General features: G+C 39.5%; 1 protein-coding gene and 1 long non-coding RNA gene across 2 annotated transcripts in view; both read right to left on the bottom strand.

Moving 5' to 3' along the window:
• Positions 1 to 12,107, bottom strand: part of LOC142046610 (uncharacterized) — a 404,232-nt gene that overhangs the window by 26,488 nt on the left and 365,637 nt on the right. The window lies entirely within an intron of this gene.
• PPM1B (protein phosphatase, Mg2+/Mn2+ dependent 1B) overlaps positions 1 to 12,107 on the bottom strand; it is a 111,903-nt gene that overhangs the window by 19,742 nt on the left and 80,054 nt on the right. The window contains 3 exon segments of the mRNA XM_032774983.2: positions 4,526 to 4,608; positions 4,611 to 4,636; positions 8,323 to 9,190. Of these exon segments, the coding sequence (XP_032630874.1) occupies positions 4,526 to 4,608; positions 4,611 to 4,636; positions 8,323 to 9,172 (959 nt within the window). The 5' untranslated portion in view covers positions 9,173 to 9,190.

Here is a 12,107-nt window from a genome sequence, read left to right as displayed (position 1 = left end):
AAAAATTTAATAGTAAAATTATAGGCTGCCAATCTCCTAAACCAGAATTCAGCCACTTTATTAAGGAAACAATAGACATATGTCAAAAGGCTAGAGAGATAATGAATTTATTGAGGATAGATGAAATATGCTGGGAGAAAAAAAGGGAGGGGAAATATTGTGGGTTCTTCTGCTTTGTCTTCTGTTTTCTTTACTTGCTTCTATTCTTGATATAAATTCCTTGACTACTAACTCTCATTTCTGGTCAAGTGTATGTCACTTAAAGGTCTTACACTTTATCCAACGTACAGAACATTGAATGGCAGGGGGAACTCCTGTGGGAAAACCAAAAACACCTGAAATAATATGACTGACAAATGTCTGAGTAACTTATTTCTGTTGAGTACTCTGGCTTACCAGTCATTTATATTTTGAGTTATTTCAAAATAGTATTAGATCAAAAGGAATATTCCCCTATATTTGAAATAAAGGTCATGGGTTTTAGACTATTTTATGTTTATGTAATATAAGTATTATTTTTCAAAATCTGAATTATGTATATTTCTGTCAAAAATTAGATTTGGTGGACTGTTACAAACAAAAAGCAGTAGCTTATAATAGTAGTATACTTCCCAGATCATTTCTATTTAGTTTGAGTGGGTTAATTTTGGAAATTATCTGACAGGTCACCCCTTAAACTTTTCAGTAATCTGCATTTACAAAAGCTGCTCTGTTTTCACTGTTCTACGTATTTCATAGCTACTTAGGGTATTGTCTTCACTACTGGCCAGATCGATGGGCAGCAATCGATCCAGCAGGAACTGATTTATCGTGTCTTGTCTAGATCCCCGAGTGCTCTTCCGTCGACTCCTGTACTCCAGCTCGGCAAGAGGCGCAGGCAGAGTCAAAGGGGGAGTGGCAGCAGTCAACTCACCATTGTGAAGCCACCACAGTAAGTAGATCTAAGTACATCGATTTCAGCTACATTATTCACACAGCTGAAGTTGTGTAACTTGGATCGACCCCTTTCCCCCTACAGTGTAGCCCAGGCCTCAGTGTAATGAGAAACAGACATCAAAAAGGTTGAGAAAAGCGAAGCAGTATGAGAAAATTTGTGACAATGATGGGTGTGGGTGGCTTTCCCAGAGTCCATTAACAGTTTGTATGTTCACTTATTCAACAGACATACACTTAATGATATGTATTTTTATCTCAAAATAGGTCATCTAGGAAGTCAAAGAATTTACACCCAAAATTTTCAAGGAAATATACCGAAAGTTAGCATTTCAGAAGTCACCATTATCTACCATTAAACTCAATGGGAGCTGCAAATACTCACTATCCCTGGGGAGGGGAGGGTGGAATCAGACCACCTATTAAGATAACTAATCTAGGTCCCAAGTTAGCAAAGAACAAAGCCTGAAATCAACTTTCAGTTCACAAGTAGCCTCACTGAAGTCTATGGGGCTACGAACATGCTTAAAAGACAACATGCTTAGGTGACTTCCTGAATCAGGGCCTCAAGGCACCAAAAATATTTTTTTAAAATATTAGGGTCTTGTATGTATCATAAGCTATTCCACCATGAATGTATTATTAAATACTAAGACACTAATGCACATAAGAAAAGTTTAGTTTAGACCCACTTCTATATTTTGCCATATAATTCTGTATATGACTGTGTGCAACAAGAATATTAAGTAAAGTAATTTTCTTAGAAAGAATGATTTTCACAAATAAGGTTTAACTAACTTTGCATAATTCTAAGCAAGTGAATGCTTAATAATAATGTTTATTGTGCACTTCTACAGCAAGTTTCATTCAATGAGTTCAATGGATTTTAAAACAAATCTCAAAACATCCCTATAAAGTAACAGTACCTCTGCTTTACAGATAAGGAAACATAAGGATGAAGAAGTTAGGTGATTTGCACAAGGTAAAAGTGGTCAGGCAAGGCATATGGTCTAACCACTAGAAAATGCTGTGTCCTGTACAGTACTGTAGTAGGTGTACAATAAGTTGTGAACAGTTAGTAGTATGCTTTTCTTTTAGATATTTTCAAGAGTCTGAGAAGAATCACTCTCCTTAATATCTAAAGTAAAAAAATATCACTACAGTTATCTCTAGCCCTATTTATTATTTTTATTTGGATTGTTACTATTCTACATACAATAAAACCATGTCCACATACTTACAGAAAGACCAACATAACCCACCACCATCTCATCTCAGTCTTATCTGGACTGGGCCTCAGACAGGTGGCCCTGATTTCTACCTACACTGTCCCCTAAAACACTGAGTAACACAACTGACAGCTTCAGCCAAGTCAGTGAAGATGGAGCTATAAAGCTCCATCAACATACTGAATTCACTCAACCCATGCTTCTCACTAATCCTTCCACAGTCATGTAAATATTAAGCAAGAGGGGTGATGAAGGAAACTGTCAGATGGAAGTCCCCTCAGTGAACAGCAATTGTATACCACCACCTGCAGAGCACTCATCAAAGTCAGTCTGAAACCATCCAAAAGCAGCCTCAATTCATTACTGCGATGGTTTTGCAAATGAGTCAATGCCAACATGTAGTTAACAGTATCCAAGGCAGATGACATATATGATAATATCATCATGAACATGTGATCTTCATCTATCACCAGCAGGAGTGTCTGTGCCATACTTAGCTCAGCAACAAGACAGACAAGGGTCAAAGAGATGAGAGGCCACTAGATACTGTGAGAGCTGTCTTGCCACAGCCTTTTTACATAATCTTAACCAAAAATATAAGATTCAATAAAGAAACAATAGTTTGTGAGATAGCATCAAGCAATGAATTTCTGGAATTAAGAGCACTGTGAAGGATAAGAAAAAAAATTGAGCCAGCAAGCCACTTTTACACATGCGGTGTCACCTTCAGAAATCTGCATCTACAGAGAGAGGGGAACTTTACTGAAGTCTCTGGATTGGTAGAAATCAACGAAGACACTGATTGATAGGGTTCTGCATGCAGATATCCATACACACACATGCTTATACATACACGTACAACAGGAGTATTTGCCCTTGGCGCACACTTAACTCTTCCGGAAAATATAATGCACTCGCGCATACAGTTGTTTTCAGTCAGTCATAAACCCTCTTTTTCTTCCCTTTTTTAAAATTAAAGTCTTAGCAAAGCATGCATTTTTCACTGAGGACTATTTATATGCTAACTTCAAAGTTTTAAAATAAAAAATTGGTTGAATTATTTAAATGTTAAAAGAGCCTGAACAATTTTTAGTGCACGAAAAGCTTATTTCACATTAACTAAAAAATGGCTTTCCTTCAAACCTAAAAAATAAAAAAATAAAAAAATATAAAATAAAAAAAATCACCAAACCTATGGGTTGAAATGAAACGTTAGAAATAGTCTAAAAGAGTAAATCAAAAATGCCTTCGCAACCATAAATATAGAATAAATTGTTAGCATTATACTACAATACACTTCTACCCCAATGCAATATGATCCAATATAACATGAATTCGGATATAACACGGTAAAGCAGTGCTTCGGGGGGGGGGGGCTGCATGCCCGGTGGATCAAAGCAATTCGATATAATGCGGTTCACCTATAATGCGGTAAGATTTTTTGCTCCCAAGGACAGCGTTATATCGGTGGTAGACGTTGTATAGTAATAACAAAGTGTTTGTAGAATCCATATTTATTTGTTGAACAAGTAATATCTATTTATGACAAAATTTAGGGACAACAGAAAACCCAATTCAAGAGCCAGTCTGAATATTTGCTGCCAATAATTAAAACATACCAACTACAATATACCTATCATACCATGGCTGATATGAGGAACATGCTCCTAAAACCAGATCTTACTTAAGTACCTCCGTGACAATCATAGCTTACAGAGATGGTCTGGTCTGCCATTAGAAGAAAAAGATAGAAAGATGCATCGTGATAAAATAATGCTGAATAAATCACTGAAGGAAAACGTTTGTTTGACATTAAAATATAGAAAAGAGGAGGGTGAGACCACAACAGGCATTTATTTCCTGAAACTACAATTTTTCACTATAGCTTGTATTAGCTTACCTTGTTTAAATATATGGCTACATCAAGATATTGATATATGAAAGTGGGTTCATCTCCACCACGTTCAAAGGAACTGCCAGATTAGGCAAGAAGCTGTGCTTAAATTCAAGTGCTAACCCCAACCTTTTCCTTACCACAGGCCAGGTTAATCAGGTTTTTTCCCAATTTAAGCAGTTGAGGTCAACCCTAGAGTGAAGGCTGTGGACTGCTTCAATCAACTAAGCCAGAGGTAGTGTTAACTCATGTTCTAGATTAACGGAAAAGATATAGGTTATGTTTTTTGATTAGCTACCCAAATAACTTTTAACACTTTTCTCATCTTGGGAAATCGATTAGCGTTTTATCTACTTTACTATCAGGTCTGAATTTGCACAGAATATTTACAAACTTGAGAACATTAGGGTTTTAAGGTTATTGCAGACAACAGGCATTTTTAAAATACTAGTAGTTTCCCACCTTCAACCGTGATTCCAAGTGCTTACTCCAGCCTCAGTATGCCCTTTTCACTGCCTCATCTGAGACCTTAGGGGCATTTAGAAAAACAAACTAGCTACAATACTCATGTTATCACGCACTTCCCTATATAGTGGAGAAGAAAAAAAAGGGCCACCATGGCAGGATCCTTAGTTTAAAGGCTCTTGCCTTCCTCACTGTTCATCATTCTACTTGTTCTAAGATAGATATTTACAATGAACCACTTAACACAATTACTTTATTGCACATTTGTAACATGTTAATTAGCTGCAACATATTTCATGTTGAAAAGTTTAGTCTTGAATTCATATAATTATTCTTACATAATTATTAGCATTTTCTTCACTTGTTTTAAAAGGTAACAACAACAAGGAGTCATACTTAAATGGAATTGTTTAACTGTGCCCAAACAAATTTAAAAGCACATTTTATTTCTATTCAAACTATTCAGTGCAGAATTACAGCTCATTCAAAATTTCGTTAATCTGAATTCTATGTGGACACTGCCTAAATTGCATTTCATTTTGATGCTATGAAGTTCCAAAAATAAGGATCACTTATAGGCTAAGAACCAACATAATGTAGTTTTCTCTATCCACCTCCCCAGATCAGCCACAATATACAGTTAATCTGGAACACCCGATTGTTCTTGCAAATATGCAAAAACTACAAATTTTTAATATTAATTAATCATCCCACTTGGAAAATTTGTACACATTTCCAGCTCATTATTACAGTTCAAACATACTGTGCGAAACATCAACACTATTTTCTGTCAGAATCTCTCTCTTTACCTCACTTTTTGCTCAGTAGTAATTGCCAACTATAGCGCTAGCCCTATTTAATTTATACTGTACAACCCATTCCCAGAGTTATACAATTCCTCACAGAGGATTAATCAAACAGGTTTGGTCTGTCTCTCTTCTCCCTGCAGTGATAGCTTAACTGAATCTTGATGCTGTAGTCTGAGGAACTTTGGTCAAGAGTTTGCAAGGAGGAAGAAGAATAGGTATCTACGAGCTCCTTTATATAGCATAAGAAGTGAAAAAGGTTTAACAAATATATCCTTTTGCACTGCGAATCTAGAAGAGAATATTGTGAAACCACTAGAGCCAAAAGGAATATGCGTAAACCCAGTGGTTACTAGTCCTTATGTAGCCTTTATTGTTCGACCTACCCACGAGGCAGTTCTAGCACCCATCATCACACCCACTCTCCTGCAGGAGCACAATGAGGACCTTGGAGTAGGGAGTCCATAATAGTGTAAGCAAAGTCAGGTGAGCTTCTACCCTGATATCGTGGCGAATTACAGCGGAGTGTGAACATCTCAGTATTTGCATGGGCATGCGCCAGCAGTAGGGCAGCAGCTGGGATGGTTATTTTGGACACCTTGTGATCCCGCAATTCTTTGTTATTGGGCAGGATAAATAAAGTTTGCCACCTATTATGTGAATGAGGAACTACGAGACTGTTTATGACAGATGTTCATATAAATAAGTATTCAGCGGGTAGCCGTGTTATCTTGGGGAGGGTCGTTGGTAAACGCAGCAGAATCCTGTGGCACCTTATAGACTAACAGACGTTTTGGAGCGTGAAGCTTTCGTGGCGTGAATTACGCCACTTCTTCAGACGCAGGGGGAGTGGAGAGGTGTCCGGGGAGGGCAGGTTATATATGGCCGGGCAGAGGGCAGAGCTGGGGAGATAGTGGTGGTTGTTTGGCTGCAGGATGGCCACCTTTAAGGCTGCTATAGTGTGGCCAGGGTTGAAGTGCTCTCTCCAGGTTGTTTGTATATTGCCATTCCTGATATGCTGATTTGGTCCATTTATCCTTTTCCGTAGTACTGTCCAGTTTGGCCAATGACATAGCAGAGGGGCAGTTGCTGATTTTGATGCGTATATTACATTGGTGACGTTGGCGCATCCGCAGCAAAACAACTTCAGGACCCGACTTCAAAGAGGAAATGCTGAGCTCAGTCATCTGCAAATTTGACATCAGAGCTCTGGACTAACAAAACTGTGAATGCTGCCAATTACAGAACCAGGTTCTCCTCCCTGGGTTTCACCCTTCGCTAGACAGGGCCTCACCCCTCCTCGATGAACTACCTCAGTTATCTTAGCTTGGCTGCTAGCATATAATACTGCCCCTGGAAATTCCAACTACCTGCGTTCTGAAGAAGTGGATTCACCCACGAAAGCTCACGACTTCAAACGACTTTAGTCATAGGTGCCACAGATTTCTCTGCTGCCTTTTACAATATAAATTAAGTGACACTTTGCTAGGATCAAGGCTGACATGGGTCCAAAACACAGTGATTAGAGAGGGTTGGGGACTGGTGTGGTACTGATGTACTGGCCCCTTAGGGGGACGGAACACCAATTGCATATCTTCTCTCTTCACTGTTAAAGATAGAGCTAATTCTTGATTCCATTAGGAGTCCATCTAAGACTGCTGAGGCTGAATTCAGTTTGGGCCATGCTGTGCTAGCACCAGGGCTCCCCTACTAAGAGCTGAAATCACTGAAAGAGCGGCTGAGATCACGACGTGCTGTTTGTGTAGGTAGGTGGGAGGGCCTGAGAGAGGCGTGGAGGGTCGGGTTAAGCGGCTGGCAGAGCGGAGCAGTTTGCAGCATGTTGAAGCAGCCCATGGAACAGTGAGCGGAGTGAAGTGGTTTGCAGGGATGGCTGGAGGAGCGGTACAGCTGGTGTAGTGGAGCTGGTCATGGTGAAGGATGCAGCAGAACTCCACGGAGAGGCAGAGCAGTTGGCCCTGGTCCACGTAAGGTGCCCCTTAACACCTTGTGTGGACTCCCCTCCCTCCCATTTTCACCCAGGCTGGGGGGTAAAACCCTGCAGATAAACTTTTGAATTCTAGGGTGGCACTGACCAGAGACTTTCGGGTTATTGGACTTTGAAGTGATTGGACTTAAGACCCTAAGGGGGAAAAGGACATTGCCAAAAGTACTTGGAAGTGGGTTTTTGCTTATGGTTTGTGTTATAATCCTGTTTGAGGTGTTTCTCCAATGGGATGCCGCATTGTTTCCTTCCTTTATTAAAAGGATTTTGCTACACTCAAGACTCCGTGCTCGCGAGAGGGGAAGTATTGCCTCCTAGAGGCCAGGGGGGTGTGGTATGTAAGTGTCCCAGGTCACTGGGTGGGGGCTCAAGCTGGTTATGCATTGTGTTATTGAAACGGAACCCCTGGATACTGAATCTGGCCCTTGTTGCTGCCAACTCAGAGGGGCAGAAGGGTTACAGTAGAAAGGCCTTTGTTTTTAAAGTTTCCTTCTGCACCAGGCCTAAAAGGATTCTCACCTTTTGCAGTCAATAAAAGATAGTGGTTGGGACTCAAAAAATTCCCTCCTCTTCCAGAGTTGCAGAACACAGGCTAAAAACTTCAAATTCAACTCCAATCTTGGCATTGGTATGAACTTATTCACATGGAATTTGGACATCAGTGCCCTATATTGAAGCTGCCTATATGGAGCTCAGTGTAAGAGCAGGGCTCAATTAAGCATTACGTATATTATAATAGTCATGTCACATGCACAAGCCTTGCAGATGTTGCTGGTTGGAAAAACAGCAGCACATTCAAGCAAAGCTTACAGTGTGTGCTGCAGGCTACAATGTAACAATGAAGAATTCCCTGGGCAACAAGAAGGAAGTGCAAGCTATTTGCATTACCTGAATTACAACCAGAGGGAAGTTAAATTCTTCTTTGTAACTGGTATTGTATTCATCCAAATAAAGATCAACAACTGTGTAACAACTTTTAGGAAAAATAGTTACATACCTTATGTAAACAAGTATCGACCACCCAATTGCACACTTTTTCCAGGTCATCTGATACTTCAAGCCTAGACTTAACAAATTCACAGAGCTCTTCATTGCTCATTACATCCCAGATTCCATCACAAGCTAAGATGATAAATTCATCCTCTTCTGCTCTTAAAATTTCATAAACCTCAGGCTCTGGAGAAACAAGCTGTTCTGTAGGGCCTTTGCCATCAACACATTTGTAGTCATAGTCGCCCAGAGCTCGAGAAACTGCCAAGGAACCATTAACACGCTGAATCATTACACTACCTCCTGCATTCTGGATTCTCTCCTTCTCCCTTGGGTTGCAAGGTTTATGATCCTGTGTTGAAAAACACACTTGTCCATTTCTATAGAGAACAGCACGCGAATCACCACAGTTGATAAAGTATATATGCTCACGTGAAATCATAACTCCCACTGCTGTTGAGCCACTCCTGTCCATTCCATTTCTGAGGTCAGAAAAATTGCGCATATATTCATCAATTTTCAAAAAGCCAGTTCTGATTCCACTCTTGACATTTTCGACTGAAGGCTCAAGAGCTGATCCTGGTTTTTCTGATGCCCTAAAATCATCATTGTTGGTGATGTGTTCTAATAAATGTGTTGAACAGTAATTTGCCACACGAGATCCTGCATGACCATCATAGACAGCAAAAAAGGACCAGTCCTCTAGGCCATGAGGAATACCTACAACAGCTGTGTGAGCATCTTCCATTTCCACTCTCCATCCCTGCATACTGCTGAGGCCATAACGCAAGCCATTCCCTGTACCATGAGCATTATGTTTATCAGTTTTTGGTTTATCCAAGAATGCACCCATGTTTATTTAATATTGAATCTGGAAAACAAAAAAAAATCTTGTTTATAAATCTCATATCCTACAAAAATTTTGTACAGCAATCTGTGAAACAATTCCTATATAATTCCTTGTGGCTTTTCTTACAGTACAGTCAGTGAATAACTGTATAACAAAGTGTGTATACAACGAAATATGCATTTTTATTCAGGTTAGCTATGGGGGAAAAATAAGGTCAGTATCATTTTTTTTAAAATGTGATCCTGTCAAATTAGACATTTTTGGCAGCTTATCAGCCACTGCCCTCAAGAGAGGGGACGGGGCTTATCTTTGTCTTAGGAACTTTTCATGCTCACTTACATATATAAATGAAGGAGTCCTTCACATGGAAGGAGAAGTTTTGCTGCCTCTGTAGTATCATCCCTTCCTCCCCAATCCATGTCCCTTCAATTCCACAAAAGTTACCAGGAAAAAACTAGTACAGCCTCCCACTAATTTTTCTCCATAGCTCCACAGAAGCTGTCCAGTGTAGGGGAGTCCTGTATAGCACTGAGGAAGTGAAGTAACATTGGTAGGGAGAGGCCGGCCTACTACTGGAACACTAAGTTTGGGGGCAACTTTTCCAAGAGGAGCTTGAGGACAAATCCTTCTCTCTCATCCACCAGCAAGATGATGGGAGTAATTTCCAGAAGAGAATCCTCAGAGAAGTCCCTGCTTAACCAAAAGTCTGGAAACAATCTGGCCTCCTGTTTGTGTAAGCAGTTCCAATTTTTAACTTTTCTAAAACACATTTCTTAAACTAACTTTGGATGCGATTTAAAATTCCAAAATATATATTTGGATAAATTAAAATTATCATACTGCAAATAAATCACACCATTCACAGTACTAGGAAAAATCAAGAACTACAAAACAAATACAGTTCTTCCATTCCAATTAAAAACCTATTTAAAATAAAATAACTAAATGGATATAAAGACAGCAACCTTTTAAGATCATGGCAGATAATTTACTCCAAATAATGAATTTGCAGTTCACACACGTTCCCTTTAAACAATATTCTTTTACCGGTCTTATTTTAGAAAGAAGTCGTATCTTTCACTCTGATTATCACAATGAGAAATAACATTAATTATTGTTCTAGTTTTATAATGAATTATCTTGGTTTATATGTTTCTTTTCCAAGTCATTTCAGTTCTCGTTTGCACTAATATTCCCTTCAGTACAAAAGTTTCAAGTTCAACTAAGGGTCAAGCCAGAGTTGATAGAAACTGGTATGACTAAATGACATAATTCAGCCCCACCCTTTTCTTAAATGCTCTACAGTCCTGAGGCAGATACTGTCAGATTGAAAAACAGACAGATTGAGGCAGAGTTTTCTGCAATCACCCGAGGGCCCAGGTGCACAAATGGCAGAATATCTATTGCAGAAAAATGTGAATGGAGGGGAAATTTACAATAAGCAATATCCATGTTCAAGTTCTAATGCAAAGGTTCAAAGTGCCACACGCACCTCTTTTTTTGGAACTGATGTTTTCCTCTCTCATTCTACGACTAGATTATCTTGTGCTGCAAGGCAAGTACATGACCCTGCCAGTATTATATTGTTAAACCTTTAAGATACACCTAGGCATCTCCTTTTAATTACATAATCTTCATATATATTGCATATCAAAAACTTCTCAGCTAATTTTTTTTTCATTAAGCAGAGTACTGGAAGCTACTGATATTAAAATAAGTATGACATTCAGTAGTATTTTGACAATTTCAGACTAGATATTTTAAGTGACTAACTTCGGTGTTCTATCCTCCATATTATAAAAGACATGCCTGGTAATTTAAAAAGAACCCTCCCCCTTAGATATCTTAATTTTATGTAATAAATACCTTCTGGATTCAGAAGTTCAACTAACCACACCAGTTGTAACAGAAAAGTGAGGCCCTGTGAGCTACTGAACTGCCTAAAATGCCAGAGGTATGGGCTGCCTGAAGAATTAGGTATACAACTCGTTTTTATGTGGGATTTTTTTAACCAAAACCCAGGTAAAGATGAAGAATTAAAGGCTTTATTATGCTTTCCCACGGAAGCCTGCCAATGTGGGAAGGCTAAACTTGCTTGGAAAGTTCACCAAGAGCTAAAATACTTTGAGGTTTTGCGGAGAGAGAAGACTTGCCTCATCACTCCACAGAATGAGCAAATTATCAGATGCCACCACCCCTACCAGCTGGCTCCTCCTATTTTGCAGTAACACAAAGGCAGTTGTAAAGCCTTGCAATGAGAGATTTTTTTACCCCTTTTTTAAAGAAAAGAACAGGATTTGCAAGGGCCCATTTGCAATACTCTCATCTCAGCTTCCTACAATGAAAACCCCTTTGGCGTAGATTGCTTCTGAGAGGCTGGGATGATTTGGGCCATCTGCCTAAAGGCACTGGGGTTATAGATCTGTTCTGCCATAGGCCAAGCTGACAGAAATAGGACATTGAAGATAGAACTGACTTCATTACATGCCCTTTCGATTACATTAGTAATGGCCTAGGATTGTAATTAAAATCCTAACTTGTGCCAAACCTACCAGGGTTCAATTCCAATCAATTATGCTGAAATAATAAAATGGACTCATAAGGAAAATTACATGGATCCTAAGAACACTAATGACTTGGTTGCATGGACTGAGTATTGCACCCTCTCAACCGTCAAGAAGCACCCAGCTCCTCTCATTCTTCAAGAAGGCAAACACAATACACTGAGTATATGCCAAGAAAATACAATGAGCCCTATGAAGTGAGGCACTGAAGTCAGATGCAGACATCGGTTAAGTCAATCAGGTTCTGACATTGTGCTCACTCAGCAAGGTGTCAGAGGGGTGATGGGCATAGTACTGATCTTACCAGGCCCCAAAAAACTGACTAATGAGCACCAGAGAGCAAAAAGGTTGTTGGGCCAGTAGCCTGAAATGCT

The sequence above is a fragment of the Chelonoidis abingdonii genome, chromosome 3 (assembly GCF_003597395.2).
Source record: "Chelonoidis abingdonii isolate Lonesome George chromosome 3, CheloAbing_2.0, whole genome shotgun sequence".
In the NCBI taxonomy this organism is placed as follows: domain Eukaryota; kingdom Metazoa; phylum Chordata; order Testudines; family Testudinidae; genus Chelonoidis; species Chelonoidis abingdonii.
Note: the sequence above shows the minus strand (reverse complement) of the source record. Positions and strands in the feature narration are given on the sequence as shown.